Source organism: Xenopus tropicalis, chromosome 4, assembly GCF_000004195.4.
Source record: "Xenopus tropicalis strain Nigerian chromosome 4, UCB_Xtro_10.0, whole genome shotgun sequence".
NCBI classification, from domain to species: domain Eukaryota; kingdom Metazoa; phylum Chordata; class Amphibia; order Anura; family Pipidae; genus Xenopus; species Xenopus tropicalis.
In genome coordinates this window covers 77490370-77513407 of record NC_030680.2, presented here as the reverse complement: position 1 = coordinate 77513407, position 23038 = coordinate 77490370, and the positions used below count along the sequence as shown (strand labels likewise).

The following is a 23038-nucleotide window of genomic DNA, read 5'->3' as shown; positions in this document are numbered from 1 at the left end:
AGGTCCTATACCTGCATATAAATATGAACTAAAAACGTGAACAATTGGGTGTAGTTGTATAGCACTGGTTTAGTGGATTATTGTCTTTATTTAGGCCATATGCTAGTTATTTCCGTTTTAAAATTTACTAAACACAACTCTATTACAAACATAATTTATGTGGGTGTGACTATTAAAAAATGCCAGTTTACTTCGTGTATGGCTGTGCTGCAGTTTAATTTGAGGTCTTATCTGATATTTTATGACAATAATCAGTTTTGCAATTGTTTGTTGTAAAAGTTTATATTTTCTAAAAAAAAAAAAATGAAATGAAATGCATTACTCATTAATTATCAGACAGTGGTGGAAATGAACACCCACCCCATAAAACAGAAGAGTGTTCAACTGCTCAGAGCAGTCAAACGCATCTCAATGAACTGACATATGCTTTGATAAATGTTTCAATTTATTTAAAATGTTCCTGGCAGGCAAAAGTGTTAAATGTAATCAAATTTGAACTGCTCGGAATATTTAAGAATACTGCCCCAAACTTTTTTCTTTTAATACAATTAGTCTCACATAGACACACGCATCATTGATAAACATTCCTCCTAACTTACCCTTCACACAGCAATAAATCCCTTATTTACTTTACTGCCACAATACACAAACCCACCACTCACTATATTTATGTACCAGTTTTCTTAAGAAAGTATTTAATTCTTAATATACAGTACTAAAAAAGGGGCACACAAGGCAAACAGTTTTAAAGGTTATTTTATTAACAATAGTTTTTCTACATAAAATTGAACTTCATTAGCAAATCTAAATAGTATAAATCAGAGTGTGAAATCATCTAAAAAAATATACACTTACAGTGCAGAGGTAGTAAGGCTGCTTTTAGATGCAATAGAGCAGCATAAAATAAAGGCACACTTCCATTTAACATGCTACTGCTCACTGGTTGGCATCAATTTCATTCTCTCACATATCACACTGCACCAGAGCTACATTGCATTACCTTATATACATACATTTCTTACATTACAATTCACACAAAAAAAAAAAATCATAGGATTATAGCGGTAAGTAAAACAAACAAAAATAGAAAGTAATGGTAAATGGGTCCCTACGGTTCAAGTATTTAAAGTTTTCTACAGAAGGGATCTTGCAGCTGTTTATTATCAGTTATTTCCATTCCATGAAAGAAATAGTGCATTTCTGAAACAGAGCATGTGTAGGCTTTATTCCACTAACCACAAATGGGCCTGGTTACTTAAATGGCATTGTTTGGCAGGAAAAAAGCAGTAACAGAATGCCAGACTGTATCCCTAATCTGAGTCTTGGTACTTTGGCACAAATAAGAAAATAGCGATTATTATTAACTTGTGCTCCAAGACCAGCAATTTGCACCAAAGCATCAACACAAATAATTACTAGTGTTTTTCTGCAAAAATGAGAGAAAAAGTTCTTACTGTTAATTAAAAGCAGAATTGCTCTACTGGGAAAACAGATTTGTTCGGTTTTGCTCACAAACCGATCAAGCCAATTACAAAAGGCTAGATTTGGTAGGGCAGTTTGGATGATTTTGATCATACAGCACAGTGATAGTCTTTTCAGACTGCTGATGTTATGTCAAAATTGAAAATTTCGGTGCCAATATGGAAGAGTGCTGACAGGCAGTGGAAAAGCCAAAATAGCATAATGTGAAGGTCAAGTTGGCAGAAAATGCTTATAAATCAAAATAAGGGGCATTCTAGAATCTAAATCTGTGCTAAGGGTGCAAGGAAATAAAAAAACAAAGCATGTATGGATTTTACCAATTACAACAAAGCAAATGAAAGTTAAAAACACCAATAAGAGTATGTTTAGATGAGTAAAGAGGATTCTTGATTGACCAGGTATTAAGGCCAGATTCACAGAAATACCGGACTTTGTGTTCTGAACTTGGTACAGTTCAAGTTGAACTTGTGTGTGTAGTGCAAAGATTCTAAACATTCACCAAAATGCCCTTGCTAAAAATTGTAAAATAAAAAAAACTATATACATTACACATAAAGGCCAGAACACAAGAGACTTCCGTTAATATTAAACATCAATTCCAGTCATTATATAAACATATCAATGCATTGAAATTGCATGAAGGGCAAATTTTTGTGTTCACTGGATAGGTTTTCTGGATGGAAATCCAGCATTCATTTTAAAAATCTGAATAAAGTGCTAATTAGAGATTGCTAAAAACATTCACCAATGTAAACCACAAGCATAAAGTCACCCTCAGGCCACTACTCCTTGAGGTACAGATTTGAGAACTGCAGGAACAACATAAAAAGTAGCTAACACAATATGTCAAGATTAGGGATAAGAAAAAGCTTATAGTGACAGGCAGTCAGTTTGGCAATATAAGACCAGTTAGCAAAATGTTTTGTTGATCTTTTCCAGAACAAGCTAGATAATGAACCTGCACAAATGGAGCATGCAAATTGCCATTAAATCTCTACTTTGACAAGAAATATTGTTTGATAGAGCATGTGGGCGTATTATGTAAAAAAAAACCATAACATTTGTTACTGTAAAGGATCTTCAGTGTGTAATCTGATATTAATGGTCTATGCCAGATACATTGAGCCCTTAAAGAAAAGACATAATATACAATGTTAGGTAGAGGCAAGCTTCACACTACAACTCGACCCACAAGTAACAATGCTGGGACCAGTAGCACTGACAGCGTTGTCCCCATTTTGTGTGCTAATTCGGTAAATCCTGTAATGCTATATAAAGCCATATAAACTGCTGCTAATTTAGTAGAAGATCATCAGATAGAGTTGCTAAATGGGAAATGCTTTGGTATTTTACAGCAAACAAAGCTAAGAATAACCAAGACATAAGCCTGTCTGTGCAAGTGCTTAAGATTTCTTCTCCCAGACATGCAGACCCGGCCTGGAGCTGGAATTAATTTGCAAAGTCACTGCCATTTGGACTAATGCTCGAATCTCTCCATGCAATGCTAAAAAAAATAAATAAAATAAAATACATTAAAACACTGAACCTCATTCAGCAACACTTATTAGCCTTCATCTATGTTCTTTAGCAAATGCAAATTGTCGTTACGGTTAGCCTTTTGAAATGCCTACATATTCATAATATTCTATCTAAATTTCTTATATTGCACTCAATATTAAAACAACCTAAAACATCCTTACACATATATCATTCTGAAACAAGAGTTACAAACCCCCAAGATTATAAGACTACTGAAACTATGGTGTGAAGCCATCACAAAAAAGATGCTGGTAGTCAACACAAGGTAGTTCATCAAATTAAATCAAGGAGACATGGGTATAGCAAGCCATGTTATAATACCTTTCTCTTTGAGTCAGACTGTGCTTTGAAGAAGGTGTAATGGGCAGTGTTTTCCTTGGGTGTCTGGAATGGTCTCCTGACGATACAAGGTATCTATCATGAGGATGGCTATGCAGTCTGCAATGGTCTTGCTCAGGACCTAATCAAATGAAAATTTGAAGAACGATTAGTTATGATAAATATAAATAACATTAAAAAAATCCCAGAAAACTGTTTTTTTGGTATGAGCACTAAAACTCACTGAAGTGAACTCCATGTGCTTTCCTTTCTTCCAAATTCTTGTGGTCGGAAAACAGTGTCATGTTCAGGAACTGGTGCTTTAACCAAGCTGCTCTGTCTTCTTCAAAGGCCTTTTTCTATAAGACAAGCAATAACAGAAAATATGTACATCGGTTACCAAAATGTCATTTTGTAAGGTCACAAACATTTTTATTAGTTTAAACCTTAGCTAAATATGCTAAGGTTGTATTTCTCTCTTTTTCTAGAAACTGAGATAGTAAAACAAAAAGTACTACACAGAGGACAGAAACTAGCAATACAGTATATATTGATACAAGCTTACATATTGAAACAGAAAGGCGAATTTCAGAACAAGCTTCTGAGCAGAAATGGTACATTCTGTAACAGCACATAGTGTGTTGGCGGCCTCCTTAAAAGAAAAGTAACCCCCCAAACAAAAGCTGCCATCCACTGCCCTCCATTGCCAGGTGCTGCTGTGATGGCAGATTCTATTAATAGCTAAGAAGATTTGATGATTTGATGCTTGTTCAGTCTCAATCACCTCATTATGTTGAATGATTTTACATACTGTTTTGATTAGATTTAAGCTATGCTTTTACATGTACGGCAAATTAATTAATAGGACAAATCATTTTTATAATTGTAACCTGTATTCTGCAGAATCTTTAAAGAAATGCAGCATTCATGAAATCTTTAAATCATCCTCAAAAAACACAGACACTGACAAATACACTATATTAACAAAAATATCAGGACATCTGTTGCTTCTATATTTTATTCAGAAACCAAGGGTATTGCTATGAAGCTGTTATTCCCTTTGCTGCTAAAGGGTTTCTACTCTTCTGGAAAAATAAAGTGATTTGCTTCCATTGATCCACAAGAGCATTAGTGAGGTGGGGCACTGATCACTTAGTAGATACCAAGAGTACACTACCTGCCTCAGACTAGTCATTCAGATTGGCAGATGCTAAAGTGTAATTCATCAGACTTAAGAAAATGGCTTTATACTGCTCCTCAGATCAGTAGAAGCAACCTTTATGCCACTGTATTGATGATATTTGGTTTGTGTGTGGCCGACTTAACACCTCCTGAGAAGTGCAACTATTCGTGCTAGTTTAGTGAAAAACACAAAAAAACCCACACATATTTGGTAGTTATTTTTCAGTGCAATTGTTCTATTCATTTTAAATATCAGCGTATTTGAACATGTGCACCATTTCTTGCTCATCAATATCCTTCCTATGTACTGGTGTCCAAAACTGCAGATAGTGTAAGCCATTGTGATGGAATGAGGATATTAAACTGTTGTTGCTCAACATTTGGCATTAAAAAGGAGCTATTACAGAAGATTAACCACACTGAAATTTTACAAAGCATGACATGCGATACTGCTTAGCGCATTTGGTAAGTACCCAGCAGTAAAATTACATGACAGATAATGGTGGAAACTTGAATATACATGGCGTTACTATGAATACTGTGATCTTTTTAAACTGAACACTGAAATTATATCAGTTGTAGACACGTAACTGATTGTATTTTTATACCATTTAACATAAAAATTTAATTTTTTCTGCTATGAGAACAAGTGGGATTACTGCAAAAGGCTTATGAAAAGTTACTCAAAAGCACACAGCCTTTACTTGTTTCACCCTGACAAGAACATTTGCTAAGCGCGCAATACTATATGGTAGAAATGTAGATTGTTACTTCAGGCCCCAAGGCCCTCCCTAACTTTCGGGGATGAGTTTTGGGCGGAGGGGGCACAATGTGAACATCTCATGAATAAAAAAAAGTATATATAGTTTCCTCCCGTAGGCAGCTAAGCCTTAGAGTGCAGTAACCTATAACAACCAAATCAGTAATATATTCTCATATGTACATAGCAGGAATGAGCAAAGGTCAGACTGAAGCTACTGCTCTTCTGCAGCTATCAAGAAATTATCTTTTTCTTCCGGATATCACAATATGCAACACAATATGCTGGAAACATCTGTATAACAATTTTCCACTCAAATAGCGTAGAGCACAAGAGAGAAATAAATTAAACTGGCACGCAGACATTACCTCATGCCCAAGGCGGATAGCAGCTTCTGTGAAATTCCTTCTTTCTTTCTCAAAGTTTTTTTTCTGCTCATTAAAAAGCTTCCATTCTTCCTGGAGACGCTCTTTGTCTTCCAGTAGATAGCAGTCCTGCAGAAGTGTTGAGGTGTCATCATCACGAGGTACACTAAGCTGCTGCTGAATAAATAATACAGGCGCTTTCAGTTACGGAATTTAAAAACTTGAAAAAGAATGCACACAAAATGTGTATTTTTTAATTGCCTTTGTGTGCATTCCTTTATGTACTGGTATATTACAAGGGTTTTGGACTACCAAAAGTATTTAAATACAGTAGTCAAAAACAATGTCTAATTCATGTACAGTAGTTTTAAAAAAATGTTAACCTTCTTTGTTGTGGCTTGGCTAAGCTCTTACTTCAGACTCCAGTATACAGTACATTTAAAATCAGAATCTGGCCTAATTATGATGAATGGACAATATACCAACAATCAACAGAAAAAAATGTAACTCACAGTGTACATGAATCAAAGGCATCCATGTGCTGGCTTGTGCATACATCTCCTTATGCCAGTGTGGCTCAGCAGGCATAATACTACCATACATAGAAAAAAAAGCACTCATGCCAAAAATGTCCTGTGCAATTAGCCTGCAGAAGCATTTATTTTGGTGCAAAGATAAATGTGTTATAGTACACCTCACAGGAGCAGTACATTGCCAAAAGGAACGGGAGGCCTCAAATATTTATTTACATAGTGTAGGCACAATTAAAGCCCAGAAGATGGCAGTAAATGTACAGAATGACTTGGGTATCCTTACATAAATCCTTTACTAAAATTTGCTGAAATAAATGCCATACTGACATCCTTTCGGAAGGCAAAATATAATACTATTAATTATTAATCTTAACGAAAGCAAAATACCTTTAGGAGTTGCTGTTGGCTTTTAATGGTTTCTTTACATTGCTGTATTTCACGTGTTAGTTTTTCAAGCTCTTGTTCATGATCCACTCTTGCTATCATGCCATTTTGATCAGGAGTAGTCACATTTACAAGGCATGCTAGAATGACATGTGTGTAAATTATTGTTGGAGTTTTTTAGTTCTGGTTTTATTTAAAAAACAAACAAACAAACAAAAAACTATAACCACTAAAATAGCTTTTCTAAGTATTGTTAGCGCAAATACTAACCCTGATTGCCAAGTTTTTCCATGTGGCTTTTTAGTATACGCCACTGTTGGCGGATGCTACTAACTAGTTGTTCACGCACTGCCTCACAGGATAACTCAGACAGGTTCTCTTTACTGGTATCAGCTACCTCCTCTTCAATGTCTGAAGCAACCTGTTTGATAGAATTAAAGTAGTAAGTGGTGTCCCCTCAACTGGAGACTGAATAATGGGACCAAGGTAACTACATTCAGATCTTTTGCACTTACTGTGCCAATACTATCATCTAGTTTTTCTTTTGTTTTACGTTGGGAAAGGATGGAAATCATTTCTTTCTTCATTTGCTGCAAGACTTTCTTCAGCTCTGCATTTTCTACCATTAGCTGCTTCTGACGTTGCTCATAGTCATTTAAAAGAACTCTGTACATTTCTTCTTCATTTCTAAAATTAAAAAGCCAAAATGAATTTGCTGTTCTATGCAGGACGTCCTAAATGTAAAATGCACTGCTAATGTGATGCACAAGTGAAATGTGGACCATTTCTAAAAAATAGGACTATAGTTTTTAAAACTGGCAAAGTATGCTTCATTGTAAAAATTGACAGAGCTACAACTCTCTGTAGCTCTGCAAAGAAACCAGTATGTTAAATGCAGAAAATGCCTAAGTGAGATGGCTAACATACAATGTGACTGCTTACTTTGCATCAGTCTTGCCTGTTCTCCAAGATGTCCTCTTTCCATCTGCTCTGCCAACATAATTCAGCACATCAATTGCTTCCAAACAGAAGGAAAAGAAAAAAAAAGAAAAAACAGACTTTATATTCAGAACAATAACTGATGCAGCCAAACACCAAATGCTCAACAAAGAATTGTTTATTGAATATGCAGACAAGTGAAGTCCTGGGGGGGACCTCCATGCACAACACATGCAGAAAAAAGACAATTTCGGTTGAAGTGGTCAAAAGTCACAAGATTTTAATGGTTCGGTTTTGGTACAACCAGGTTCTTGTACTTGGCCTAATCCGAAGTCAACTCTGACTGGGTCCAATCCCAAACCAAATCTTCCATTTTGTGCATCTCCAATATATACAGTCTGAATATTTGCATAAGGAAAGAAAGGGACAAATGCTACAAGCATATTTTGGGGGAAAAAAAGCATTGTTCCCAAAGCTCCAAGTGGAGCAGAGATCTATTAGTCTGCACTTCTGGTGGAGAAAACAATTTTAAGCATCCAAAAATAAGAGAACTAACTAATAATATTTCATTGTATACATTTTGAAGGTATATTTAAAGCATTGTGATACATACAAATTTTTTTGTCTCTTTTGTCCATCACAAGCTGATACAGCCGCTCCTTCAGTTTGTTGTACTCTCGCTCTTTTCTCTTGACACTATGGTTAAATTGTGTGGAACGACTTGCAATTATATTCTGTAGCTTTTGCACCTGTAGAAAGAGACTTGGTCTATTAAAGCCTAACTTAAATGGTTTCTTTATGATTTTTGCCTGTATGCAGTGTAGCTGCTCATAGCAACAATAAGCTGGTTGCTTTTAAACCCCATTTGAGCTTTTTCTCCCAGAAGTCTAAAAGCCAGTTTTACTACATTTAAAAATATGTTTCTACAAAATGCAACTGGCAACCAAAGCCATTTCACTAAAGGTGCACAGTGAGAAAAAGCAACAGACTGACTTGTCCTTTTGAGGAGATCTGGCGTGCCACGCTTAATCCCTTTTAGACTTTCCAAAGTTTCCTCGCAAGGCAGGTTCAGGCAACTTTGGAAAAATGAAGCAACACGTTTTCCTACATCACATACAGAATGTAAATCGCCAGTAGGAAAACATATGCATTGCTTCGGTTTTCCAAAGTCGGCTGAAGCTGCCTCACAAAGAAACTTCAGGCTACTTTGGCTATGTTTACCTACCACTGATTTACATTCTTCCCGGTAGTAAAGCATTCGAGGAGATTAGTCACCACCGCTAGAGCACAATATGCATGGAGTGCCTAATCTCCTTGTCTGTCATAGATGAAATAGTTTAAAACCTGTTTAAGATGGGGTTTTTTTCCACAGAAAGTTTTTGTTTTTATTGTATTTAATGAAATTATTATGAAGGACTAGTCATTTTATGTTACACGTAATAATCAGATTAAATGCTGGATGCCCTTAGAAACAGTTCTAGAAAGAAATACATATGCAGCTGGGAGGCATGCCACCACGAAAAATGTGCCTCCCTAGTCTCATATCAGGCCTTTGTGGTCTTCCCAAAAACCTGGACCCAGGTGAAAAAACAGATGGGTAAATTAATAAGACTGAACAAGAACTAAACCACAGTTTGTTTTTAACACTTGTTCTCTGTGGTTTATTATCAAACTTGTTATGTTGCCGTTTTAGAATTTTATACTTATAGGAGAACTAAACCCTAAAAATGGCTAGAAATGCTGTATTTTAAATACTGAACTTATTGCACCAGCCCATCTTTAACACACAAATATGTTTGCTATTAAGAAGCTTAGCGGGTTATTGCAAATCACAGAAGAAACGGGGTTCACTTCTCTTATAAGCTGATAGTACAGGGCTGATTTCTAAAATGCTTTTTTAAATGTGAATCTGAATTACCTTGCCACCTTGTGACATTTGTATTTTATATACACAGTATATCGTGAGTTGGTCCCTGAACTTAGCTAACTGACTGACAACAGCACAGATGAAAGAGAACCATGATAACTTGCTTGCAGACCATCTTCCCTCCCACATAAGCCCAACTGAACTAGTTTGTCAAAAGGGGAACATATTTTTCTAACTTTAGGGTATGCATAGGTTATCTGTATATTTTAAATGTTTGCAAATATGCTGTATATTCATGATTAATATTGCTCATGAAGACTGAAAGGGGTTAGGGTGGGCATACAGAATTGAAGAGATGAGAAAGTGGGAATAGTTTAACCATTTTTTTTTTATTATACCTCTAAGTTTGTTCTATTCTTCTACCTTGTATGTGTACACTGCAAGTGTTCTGTGCTTCCAGTTTCATAGCATAGCAAAACCATAAACCTATCGAGACAGCTACCTCCTCCTTTTCATTCTTAAGCAGCTGGAGAAGGTTACGATTTTTGCACTGCATCTGACGATCCCTCTCCTGGTGAGCACAGTTTTCTCGCCTTGTGGCTTCCAGCTGGTCCTGTTGAAAATTTAAAAAAAAAAAACAAAAAAAAAAACTATATTTAAAATGCTTATGTAATATTTAGACTATAGTTCCAACTAGTATTTTCTATTTACTTTCAACAAAAAAACTGAAATCTGTACTGTTTTAATATCTTTTGTTTGACATAACAGTTTTATGCTTTGCAGATGATGCTAGTTATTTGTGTACATTAAAATCAAAGTCTACTAAGCACTTATTCACCACAAAATGGATAAATACGAGGAGGTTTGGTCTCCATGGACCCTATGGACTGAAAGCCAGCATACCCAGAGACTATCCCACACCGCTTAATAAATGCACAAATGAATCAGAGGACAATTATGCCTATATTAGATAGACCCACAGACCATATTCAAGATACAGCTTATATCTGTTATAAAAACTAGGCAAGAGTGCACCCCCTCCTCTTCTCCCCAATCTACCCTCTAACACAGGATTTTTCAAACTCTTTCCATCTTCCCCCTTACATTGTTTGTATGTAAACAAAACGGTTATAAAAACAACCAATAAACATAACATTTCAAAATAAAAAAAAAAATACTACTAGCCTACAGTTGGCTTGGCTTCTTATCATTAAAACTGAAGGTGTTATAAAGGTAACATGACAAAAAAAAAAAAAAAAGAAAAAAACAAACAAGACTGCTTTAAAGGTTTTACAGGTTTTTGTGTCAGTCTCATCTGCTAGTATTTCCCCCTATTTCTGAATGTATGGTGACAAAAATGGTTTTACAAAAATGTTTTACCTTTTATATCATAGCTATAAAGATTTTCAAAGCTCAGCATTAGGACAAACTCAGCTCTTATTTTAGCATTATCATTTTTCCCCAGAAAAAGGTCCCTACCCTTTCTCTCTTTTTCCTACCCTATGAAACGATTAGTGGAACTGCAACTCTCCTCCAAACTGTAAAGTTCTACTGTATCCCCAATATCAGATATAAGATCTCATACCCAGTGTTTATTTGTACATCATCTACTGTGTAGAACAGTAAATAAAGCAACTATGGTGTGGCCCACCTGCTTCTAGCTGCAACTCCTTTAAATCTTAGATTGGGCAAATTGTGATTTAATTCACAGCTAGAGGGACATCTCCTGATCATCTGCGACAGCTGGAGAGCCCCCTAGTTCCACAAGTACAGCTTTGATAGAAGCAGTTATAGCTCTGTGACAGATGGAGGGCACACTGGTCACATGGAGGAACATACTTTCTTCACATTATCCAATAGCATACATCAGAATTGCCTGTACACTTAACTGGAAGTAGTTATTCGGAGATAGCAGGAAGCCCGCCGTCTGATACATACTATTAAATAATTACATATTCCTAAATGTGAGCAGTGGCCCCACAGTTGTTACAAAAAAAAAAAGTCTGTACTATTGCCTAGACATGACTGACCTGAATGAAAAGTGTGTGACAGTTTAATCAGGCCAGGCACAGAGAGTTCTGCCTGTCATTCACTGACATTACCAGGTTATGACAATAAGCCGGTGGCTCCTCTGACTCCGAGACGTTCCAGGAGAGGAAGTGAAGGAGAGGGGCAGTGCTTAAACTAAAAGGAAAACTAGATCTAAAAAGGTATGCTAAGCTATACTAGCATGAATATTAGGCCAAGTGTAAAACCAAGGTAATCGTCCCCTTTAACACATATTTATAAACATTCCACAGTGCCATACAATAAATGGGTATTAAAAAAAAAACAAAACACCCACAACTACAACCGATACAAAAGACAGAGGGCACTGCCAAAAAGTTTCCAATCTAATATCTACAATCTTACAAATATGTATCAGAAACCCTGTAGACTCTTGAATCTTAAAAAATAAAAGGCTACCAACATGGACAACTTTAGGAATCATTTAAGCACTGCAAGAAAGTTGCTTAAGAGGCCTCCCAGGGACCCTTCTCTGCTGCCCTGAGTTATTTCAAAGATATGAAGGGTTAACCCCCCTCACCATCTGTACCCTCCTTTCTTTTATCAGGGGCTGTCACATTTCTCTGGCAGCAATCTCACCTTCTGCCTCTGATGAATACTCTGTAGATGCTCCAGGTCACCATTTATTTTCAGAATCTGTGTTTCTACTTCTTCTTTGCCTCGCATATTTTGGGAATTTCTTTGAAGTAGCTCATGAATACAGTTGATGATAGACACCAAATGCAATTTTCTTCCTTCTCCATTCTTGGATACAACTTGCACTGTTGGAAAGCCTAAGGTTCTAAGCTCCTATTTAGAGAAAAACATGTGTTATCATTCATTTTTTTCTGGTGGTATTTCAACTGTTAACAGCTTAGGTGTCCACAGAAAACATCCTTCTAAAGTAGACACAGGCAGAACTCAGAAACAACCTGTGTGCCAAAGCCCTTACACAATATGGGACCCATACCTGATCAATGTATGTAATGCACTGCTCTAGGTTGTCTTCGGTGCAGAAAGTATAAACGCTGTCAGACAGGTTATTGGCTACAGAAAGAGAAGGGGATTGTAGAAGACTTGGTGGAGAAACACGCTCAGAACTGTACTGTTGTAAAACCTTATCTGTAAGAAAAAAGATTTTTAGTATTTGGTATGTTTTCCATAGCTTATCATTTGGTATATTTTTATGGCTTAGAGCAAGTTAAGACCTCTCCACAGGTAGGGAAACAACTGGCTTGACACCATAGACATTTTCCTGAACCCATTATTTAGCAGAGATACAATGGGCAGCCAAAATTTAGGGCCTGTGCATATCCCTAAAGTGCCACAGAAGGGATGATTCCAGGCAAATGAATGTCTGGGTGTACCACTCTCAGTGTGAATGTGTTCTCCAACTCAGTGGCTTGTGTCTCCCTGAATTTCTGGCAGTGGGACCGTTTTAGATGGGGATAATGGCAATAGTACCTTTCAAAGTATATGGATTAGTAAAATAACAGGCAGATTAAATGACATGGAGGGTCGAACTGAGGGCCACAGCTAGACAGAGAGAGAGGCTACATAAACGTAGAGAAAAAATATATATGAGCATTAACAGAATTCTGTACTATGTTGTTAAGTTGATTATTTGCTCAATTTTGCATGGAAATACCTGATTCTGGCAAACTGATGGTTCTCCGGTCTCCCATAGCAATAAACATGAAATGAATATTATGGCAAAGAGTAGACCATGCAAAAGTTTGAAGGTATTACAGTCAAGCAGCCATTTCCTGGTGAAGTAAAACAAAAAACATTAGGATATTCATTCTGTACATTACTACATTTATGAATTAAATAAGTAGGAACTAACAACATTTAAATATTTCTGGGGGGGGGGGCTTCAAAATAAGCATTGGTTTAAAAGCAGTCTCAAAAACCACCTGCATTTACTGTACATATGGTATGTGCAAAAATCCACTCCAATCCCACTACTAAGATTAGGAAATAAAGGGTATCTATTCTCTATTCTCAAAGAACTGATTCCCCCATCAGAGGTGCAGACAATAGTTTGCTTCCTTAAAAATGCCCCTCTCCAGTGCAAAGTCACTTGCACCAAGATGGAGCTCCTGGTGTAGATGGCCATGTTTGGCAACACGTATGTACATAAGTGCGTCTCCCCACCAGTTTATGCGATTGATTTAGAAGCAGTGGGCATGCCCATGCTATTAAGTTACACCTGCCCTATATGTAAAGTGACAAACAGGTCCCCTCCTGTCAACATGTGCACATACTGAGCAGTTTCAGCCCACGTCTGCCTCTTTTCTGTCAGCAGAAAAAACATATTAGGCCTAAATTGCAAAGCCAAACAGAGGATGCAAAGAGCAAAAAAAGCTGCAATCTGCCATTTTTTAGCACTGGATCCAAATGCCAATACAATTTGCAAAAGTGCAAACTGTGTTAGTCAATGCAGGATCATAGAGGCAGGCAGGGGGAATAGTACAGCCCCCTACACTAACTTACACGTCATTAGTTCGTACACGGTAGGCAGCAGCAGGAGGTGCAGCCCACATCGGGCCCCTGTCCTTACTGCCTCCTAATGCTGCAGAAACTCCACACCTCCCTTAGCATTCCTACACGTGTACCCCCAGGAAGTAAACGACACCTATAGTATTCTATAGCCCTAACTGTCAATGCCTTTTACATGCATTTTCTTTACAAAAAAAACCTGCAAAAGTTTGCATCTGAGCCTCCCACAAATCAGCATTTCATGATCACATCAGTTTATGAAAGCATGAAATGGTCTTAGAACTGTATGTCTATATAAGTATTTGAAAAGAAAATCTACTGATTGAATTTTAAACTGAATATGTGTATTCTAAGTATTTCAACCTTTAATAGCAGGTGCTTGGGTTTTGCATCTCCCTTTGGATTAAGGAGGTCAGAGAGGAAAGATTTGTTCCATAAATAGATAGATGTCCAGTAACAAGAGAAAATCCACTTAAAGCTGCTACATTTTGTTCTTCTAATCCCCTATACAGATGGCTGGGCACAATTAGCTGCATACACAGGCTAGCTAGGTTTTAAATATCACTGACGAAGAAGAGCAGGCACAGGTTCCATGTCTTTTGTTTTGGTGTAGAAAGATGTGAACATGTGGAAGTTTTTTTTTTTTTTTTTTAAATTGCATACCCTGTAAGGAGAGTTGTAAATGGAATTGCAATAGAAAGCAGTATTTGACTCTTGAAACAATTCAGCAGAAATCAATTATCCTCCAAGTCTAATTCAATTTATTCAGTCAGAACCAGTGCAGATACTGCTTTCAACAGCAATTGCATGTACATATAAGGGAGAATGTTTAATTTAAAAATATTAATACATACATAATGTAAAGTTGCATAGTTTTTTGGATGGAGACCCCCAATTAAATGCTTTCAAGTTGCAAATTAATGTTTTCTTTAAAAGTACATGATATCTGTTACTTACAGTATGTGAAAAGCAAAGAAGAACACAAACGTGAGCAAGCAGCTATCTTCTACAGCACATAGCATATTGCACTGCATGATAAGGAGTTTACACTAAGCTTGACACAAACAGAGACCTCTCCCTTATGTTAAAGGTCAGTTAGGTCTGAACTGAGCTTCAAAATAGTCCCTGGTACAGTATGTTGAGTACACAGAGCTCTAAACAGCCCCTACAAGCTCAATAAGCAGCGACTGTCTAAAGCAAGGGTCCCCAACCTTTCTTACTCGTGAGCCACAGTCAAATGTAAAAAGATTTGGAGAGCAACACAAGCATCATAAAAGTTCATGGAGCTGCCAAATAAGGGCTAAGATTGCCTATTAGGTAGCCTCTATGCACACTATCAGCTTACAGGAGGCTTTATTTGGTAGTAAATCTTATTTTTATTCAATAAAAACTTACCACCAAGTCAGGCATCAAAAAATAACTACCTGGTTTGGGGGCACTGAGTGCAACATCCAAGGGGATGGTGAGCAACATGTTGCCCCCGAGCCACTGGTTAAGGGATCACTGGTCTACAGCATCTCACAGCAGCCCCTCTGGCATTTGCCAGTACCTACAGATTGCAAGTCCAGGCTTGAGGTGAGCTATGAGATCACAAGGGAAGCCAGGCTTGGCTGCAACTAAATAATAATGAACAAGCATTTAGAATGGCTATTATAATTTACAGTTCATAACAGGGAATCTGTATCTTGTATACAGGTTGACCCTATAGAAAGTGCTTTATGGCATTAATAAAACATATTAAGGATGTCATCACCCCATCTTCCCAGGCCCGGTGCCTTGGGGTTATCCTTGATTCTGACCTGTCCTTTACGCTTCATATCCAGTCACTTATCAAATCATGTCACTTTCACCTAAGAAATGTTTCCAAAATACGATCATTTATCACCCAAGATGCTGCCAAAATTCTTGTTCACTCTTATATCTCGCCTGGACTACTGTAACTCCCTATTAATTGGCCTTCCCCTCTCCCATCCATAATGAATACTGCTGCCAGGCTCATACACCTCTCCACCGCTCCAATCCCTGCACTGGCTTCCCCTACCATCCAAGATCCAAAAATTCAAACTAATGACTCTCACATTCAAAGCAGTTCATAACTCTGCCCCACCCTACATCTCTGAACTTATCTCTAGGTACCATCCAACCCGCTTGTTATCAGGCCCGGATTTGTGGAGAGGCCACAAAGGCCCGGGCCTAGGGCGGCAGAAGTTTAGGGGCAGCATGCCGCCCCGCCGCAAAAAAAAAATTTAAATTTGGCTCCCATACGGAGCAGTCGGGACCTCTCCCCACTGCTCCGTATGGGAGTTTTAAGGAGCGCATGCGCACTGGTGGGGTCGCTTTCGCGCATGCGCACTGGGGGCCGCGCTTTCGCGCATGCGCACTGGTGGGGAGGGGGCGACCGACAGGGGCGGCCTCGGGGCGCCCAAAACAGAAATCCGGCCCTGCTTGTTATGCTCCTCTACTGACCTGCTCCTCAAATCCTCTCTCATTCCCTCCTCACACACTCGCATTTAAGATTTTGCAAGAGCTGCCCCCCCTTCTCTAGAATTCGCTCCCACAAACTGTCAGACTTTCTCCCAATCTCTCTGCCTTCAAGAGATCTCTAAAAACGCATTTATTTAGAGAAGCTTACCCTAATCTAGTTTAACATAACCTCAGTATGCCGCTAAAAGCAAACACCTGTGCCACACCTCTCACAACTCTGTCACGCCCATTCCCACACATTGCATCTCAACCCTTTCTCCTTGTAGATTGTAAGCTCTTTTGGGCAGGGCTCTCTTCACCTATTGTATCGGTTATTGATTGCTTTATATGTTACTCTGTATGTCCAATGTATGTAACCCACCTATTGTACAGCGCTGCGGAATATGTTGGCGCTTTATAAATAAATGTTAATAATAATAATAATAATAATAATAACTGACAGAAACCGCAACATTTAACCCTTTTACTGCCAGCCATTTTGGTCAAAGCGGAACTTGTATTGCCAGACAGTTTTTGAACATTTTGCACTGTTTCACTTTAGGGGCCTTTCCTCGGGGGGACTTTTAGTTTACCAAGGAAAACAATATATCGTTTTTTTCAGAACAACCTAAGCTTTCAAAATATGGTAGAATTTTTGTGTAATTCCAATTCTGTAACAAGATATAGGCTTCTAAATGTCTAAAAATGCAAAAAAAATCAAATTTTCCATAATATAATCACACATACTAGAAACAAAAATTATTTTATGCACGAATATACAACTGATTTGGAAAGTCCCATGTCTCCTGAACGTGCCAATACCAAATATATATAGTTTTATGGAGATTTCTCACTTGTATAGGTCAAAAACTCCCAGCAGTACACTACCAAATTCCCAAAGCACTGCTCCAAAAAAACTGCATACTTTGGATTTCAAGGCCAAAATTCCACTAACAGAAGGTTTATCCCAGAAAATTGTACATTTTTGGAAAGAACAGATTCTGGGGAATACAGAATAGGCACAACTGTCTGTCTACTCCAAACTATCAAGTCGCAATGCTTTCCTAAAGTTATTGGTTTTTATCAAAATTTGTGATTTTTTTTAAAAATCGCTTCAAAGCTTCTAGTCTATAGTATCTTATCTCCTACAGGTCATAAAGTAACCAAATAAAACACCCTAAATATGAATGCCTGGGGTCCACTGAACAGTTTGATGCCCAATATGTATAGGTTTACCTAAGTATGTGGCATGTAGGGGCCCCAATGTGAACATACCCCATATGAACTGTCATTTCTGTCATTTCAGCTTCTGCAAAATCAACACATTTACATCATTATATGTGGGATAAAGCTACAAAAAAGTACGCTCACCCCAGAAAGTCATATATTTTTGGAAAGTACACATTCCCCCGAATCTAAAATGGGTACCCATGTCTTTCTACTCCAAAGTACCAAGCCGCACAGCTTTTCTAAAGTTAGCAATTTTGATGACATTTCCAAAAATCCCCTCAAAGCTTCCACTTCGCAGCATCTTATCTCCCACATAGTGTTAGGTACCAAGATAAAACACCCTAAATTTGAACGCCAGGGGTCCACTGAACAGTTTGATGCCCAATATGTATAGGTTTACCTAAGTATGTGGCATGTAGGGGCCCCAATGGGAACATACCCCCATATGATCTATCATTTCAGCTCCTGCAAAATCAACACATTTACATCCTTTATGTGGGATAATGCTACAAAAAAAGTACATTCACCCCAGAAAGCCATATATTTTTGGAAAATACACATCCCCCCGAATCTATAATGGGTAAATATTTCTTATTGCTACAAAGTACCAAGCTGTAAAGCTTTCCTAAGTTTGCAGATTTATATGACATTTTCGAAAATCGCATAAAAATGTTGCAATTTGCCGCATTTATCTCTCACAATTTCTTGATAAAGATCAGATAAAGACAAATCACCCCAAAAAGGAACACCGGAGGTCTACTGAACAGTTTGATGCCCAATATGCATAGATATACCAAAGTCTGCGGTATGTACTGAACCCAAAATGAAAATAGCGCATAAGGATTTCTCGCCTGCCAGCTCAGCTTTTGCACACAGAGCCCCCTGTCAGTGTATTATGTGCCAAAACTTCCCCTAACCATACAGTGACCCCCACAAAACCATATATTTTTGGAAAGTACACATTCTGACAAATCCAACAAGGGTAAAGAGTCCTTTCTACACCAAAGTACCAATCTGCAGAGCTTTCCTAAAGTTATTGGTTTTTATGACATTTCAGAAAATCGCCTAAAAATGTTGCAATTTGTCGCATTTATCTCACACAATTTCTTGCGTACAAAGGCAAGTCACCCCAAATAGGAACACCAGAGGCCTACTGAACAGTTTGATGCCCAATATGCATAGATATACCAAAGTCTGCAGTATGTACTGAACCCTAAATGAAAATAGCGCATAAGGATTTCTCGCCTGCCAGCTCAGCTTTTGCACACAGAGCCCCCTGTCAGTGTATTATGTGCCAAAACTTCCCCTAACTATACAGAGACCCCCACAAAACCATATATTTTTGGAAAGTACACATTCTGACAAATCCAACAAAGGTAAAGAGTCCTTTCTACACCAAAGTACCAAGCCGCAAAGCTTTCCTAAAGTTATCGGTTTTTATGACATTTCAGAAAATCGCCTAAAAATGTTGCAATTTGCCGCATTTATCTCACACAATTTCTTGCGTACAAAGGCAAGTCACCCCAAATAGGAACACCAGAGGCCTACTGAACAGTTTGATGCCCAATATGCATAGATATACCAAAGTCTGCGGTATGTACTGAACCCTAAATGAAAATAGCGCATAAGGATTTCTCGCCTGCCAGCTCAGCTTTTGCACACAGAGCCCCCTGTCAGTGTATTATGTGCCAAAACTTCCCCTAACTATACAGAGACCCCCACAAAACCATATATTTTTGGAAAGTACACATTCTGACAAATCCAACAAGGGTAAAGAGTCCTTTCTACACCAAAGTACCAATCTGCAGAGCTTTCCTAAAGTTATTGGTTTTTATGACATTTCAGAAAATTGCCTAAAAATGTTGCAATTTGTCACATTTATCTCACACAATTTCTTGCGTACAAAGGCAAATCACCCCCAATAGGAACACCAGAGGCCTACTGAACAGTTTGATGCCCAATATGCATAGATATACCAAAGTCTGCGGTATGTACTGAACCCTAAATGAAAATAGCGCATAAGGATTTCTCGCCTGCCAGCTCAGCTTTTGCACACAGAGCCCCGTCAGTGTATTATGTGCAGTAACCCCCCCCTAACTATACAGTGACCCCCAGAAAACCATATATTTTTGGAAAGTACACATTCTGATGAATTCAAAATAGGTAAAGTTATTTTTGTACACCAAAGTTACACCTGGCAAAGCTACGCTAAAAACAGATCAGGAACACTTATATAGGGATAAAATGTGATAAAACCACAAAAATTGTGCAAATCAGTGAAACAACAAAATAAGTTACATGACAGTGTAATTAGTGGCCAGAATATCTGATCCAATAGTTACGCTGTCAAAATAAACAGTTTTTAGGTAAAAGAAAATAAAAACAAAGTGGTAATATGAAAAAAAAAAAAAAAAAAAAGCAAAACAAAAAAAAAACCAAAGTGTTTGTGTATACATGTGTGTACATGTGTAAAAGTTGTGTGATAGTGTGTAAGTGTGTATATGAGTGTAAATAAGTGTATAAAAGTGTGAAAAATGAAAAAAAATAAATAAAATAAAATAAAAAAATGCTAAAATGTGTGCTGTAAGTGTGTGTAAATGTATGTAAGTGTGTATAAATGTATGTAAATGTGTGTATAAGTGTGTAAAAGTGTGTAAATGCAATAAAAAAAAAAAGTCCTTACCTGTTCCTGAAGACCGATCGCCTCCTTCGTCATTTGGGCCGGCGCTGGGGGAGAGGGAGGAAGCAGGAAGCAGCAGATGCGATGCGATCGCATCTGCTGCTTCCTGGAGGGTCCTGCGAGCGATCGGTTCGCAGGACCCTGATGACAGCCCCCCTGGCACATTGCCCAGGGGGGCTGTCATTGTTAGAAGCCCTCTGCAGCGGCGGCACATGCCGCCGCTGCAGAGGGCAGCGCTTAAACGCCAACGACGTATGAGACACGTCGTTGGCGTTTAAGCCCTTTTACTGCCAGCACGTATGCCATACGTGCTTGGCAGTAAAAGAGTTAATAGGTTTTACGTAGACATGACATTAAATAACACTGCTGTGTTTACTATTTCAGTATCCGATGTTCAAAAGTTAAATCTAAAAGTAAAAAGGTTTTTACCTTTGTTTTTTTTTTTTTATTATTTTCTGCTAAATATCTTTATTAGCTAGTCTTTTAAAGTGCCCAAGTGCTGTCTAGCTCTCTGTATATAGTGCATATAATAAGGACTATCTGGATCAAATTCTGGTACACAGAAAGAGGTTGTCTAATTAGGGAGCTGATATTTTTATTGCAACATGGAGTACGTTATATTCATACTTTATCATGCATGCAGCACACAATGCATAACTTACATCACCATGCACCACAGCTTATAAAAAACGGGTTTCTGCTCAACTGAGTAAACGGCCCACAAACACTAACCTGCATATGGGTTAAAAGTGGTTGTTCACCTTTAAATAACTTTTAGTATGTTACAGAATGCCCTATTCTTAGCAGCCTTGCATTTGGTCTTTATTATTCATTTGTTATAGTTAAATATCTACCTTTTGCCCGTACATATTTCCGGCTTTGAAATGGGTGTCACTGACCCCAGGGGCCAAAAACTTTTGCTCTGTGAGGCAACAATTGTATTGTTATTGTTACTGTTTATTCCTTATCTTTATATTTAGTCCCTCTCCTATTCATATTCCAGTCTCTCATTCTAACCACTGCCTGGTTACAAAAGGTAAACAAGACCCTAGCAACCAGACTGCTGCTAAAATATCAAAAAAGGAAAGCTGCTGAAAAAGTGAAATAACTGAAAAAACACACAAGAAAGAATAAGTGAAAAGCAATTGCAAATTGTCTCAGAATACTATTAGTGAGAATGTGGACCCTTTAAGAAAGCAACAGAACATGAACTTTGAAAGCACTCCTTCTGTACTATATTAAATATCCTTCTGATCCCCATATATTTATTGCGAGACGAAATCAGATGATATTTATACACAGAGCCCAAGTTTACTGGAGTGCAAGTTTTGTATAGGGTACCACGCCCGCAGGCAACGTTTAAATGAATGGGCAATCGCCTAGCAGTTGGGAAAAACCAATGCGAACGTTCCCAGCAGCAAGTGACCCCCCTCCCCCGCCCCCATGGCGCAGGGAGTTGGAAGAATTACAGGCAAGCTGCTCTCGCTATTGCTAAGTCATTTACAAAGTCGATCTTTTGCCAACAATACAAAAAAAAAAATAATAAAGCATAAATAGGTACATAGCTTTCAGGCTAATAGAATACACGTAAATAAAACTAAAACTAAATGTTAAGGGAAAAAAAAGAAAGAAACCTCCACAGCAGGTGCAACCTTTTTGTTCAGATTTAACATATATTTGGGTATATCAGTAAATATACCATGAACCCCCTTTCAACAAACATAGCATACCGCCAAAAAGTCCAGCTTTTCCCGGGTCAGTCCCGCTTTTCTCAAAACAGCCCACAATCCTGTATCGCGGTTTAAAAGTCCCGCAGCGCTGTTAGCGTCTAGCTCCTTGACTCCTTCTGGACAGCGAACCCAGACATCGGAAATCTCATCTCGCGAGAGTGTGACTACAGGTATATAAGTACGGTGACGCTTTGCGTAGCCTCCTAGGGGCAGTGACGAGCTGTGGGTATGGGATTTGGTGCAGCACAAGGTGATGGACCTAGTGAGCAGTCTATCCTGGGCAGAGCAGTCTGTGGGATTCGCTCAGCATTTTCTTTGTATCTGTTTGCAGATTCTACCTTTGTCAGGGGATGTTTTATGTCAGCTGATGTCAGAAGCTCAGCTCTTAAGACAGTGATTGTTTTTACTACTGATTAACTTATACCTCTGCCATTGATCTTTTATTTCTAGGTGGGTGCAGGCAATAGCTGCATAGAAACTACGGTCTCCGCTCCTTATAGTAGTATACAAAAAGAGGTTGTGGGAGCACTCCAAGGCTAAATAAAGTATACAAATACAATGGAAGTGCAACTGATCTGGCCAAATTAACTACAAACATACAAAAAAATACTGTATGCACTAGCATGAAACTAACAGACAATTTACTTATGAAACGGGACCAGGGAATGTGCATTGATCAATCCTTTTTTTTTTTTGTATCCTTATAGTAGTATTTTTTTTTTTTTTTTTTTTAATTCTGCTCAAACTTTTCACCTATGCCAGGAAAAAGAGAAAAACTTGGTTATTGACTAAAGCCATGAATTTGTGAAAGTGCTACGTGTTGCTAATAGCATTTAATTCTGTTATTCACCTGGAAATTAACTTGCTAAGATGTTGAGAATGCTAATCTAAAGCAATTTGCAATTGGTATCATTTTTTTTATATGCAGTTTTTAAATTATTTAGGGTTTTTGTGAGGCGTCACTCCAGTTTGGAGTTTAGGCAGCTATCTGGTTGCTAGAGGTGCCAGAGAGGCATGA

General features: G+C 38.0%; 1 protein-coding gene across 2 annotated transcripts; it reads right to left on the bottom strand.

Annotated features, from left to right (window-relative positions):
* Nucleotides 1-740: 740 nt before the first annotated feature.
* ssx2ip (synovial sarcoma, X breakpoint 2 interacting protein) lies at nucleotides 741-22179 on the bottom strand. 2 transcript variants are annotated; one of them, XM_031900846.1, is made up of 14 exons: nucleotides 22021-22179; nucleotides 13064-13181; nucleotides 12386-12537; nucleotides 12016-12225; nucleotides 9872-9982; nucleotides 8116-8251; nucleotides 7506-7581; nucleotides 7079-7250; nucleotides 6834-6984; nucleotides 6567-6703; nucleotides 5650-5823; nucleotides 3584-3698; nucleotides 3343-3481; nucleotides 741-2986 (listed from the first exon to the last, which is right to left on the bottom strand). In XM_031900846.1, the coding sequence occupies exons 2-14, from the start codon at nucleotides 13110-13112 to the stop codon at nucleotides 2932-2934; spliced, it is 1677 nt and encodes a 558-aa protein (XP_031756706.1). In that variant the 5' UTR covers nucleotides 13113-13181; nucleotides 22021-22179; the 3' UTR covers nucleotides 741-2931. The 2 variants fall into 2 exon arrangements, with proteins under 2 accessions (XP_031756706.1, XP_031756707.1); XM_031900847.1 differs by having other exon boundaries at nucleotides 5650-5820.
* Between the last annotated feature and the right edge of the window lie 859 nt (nucleotides 22180-23038).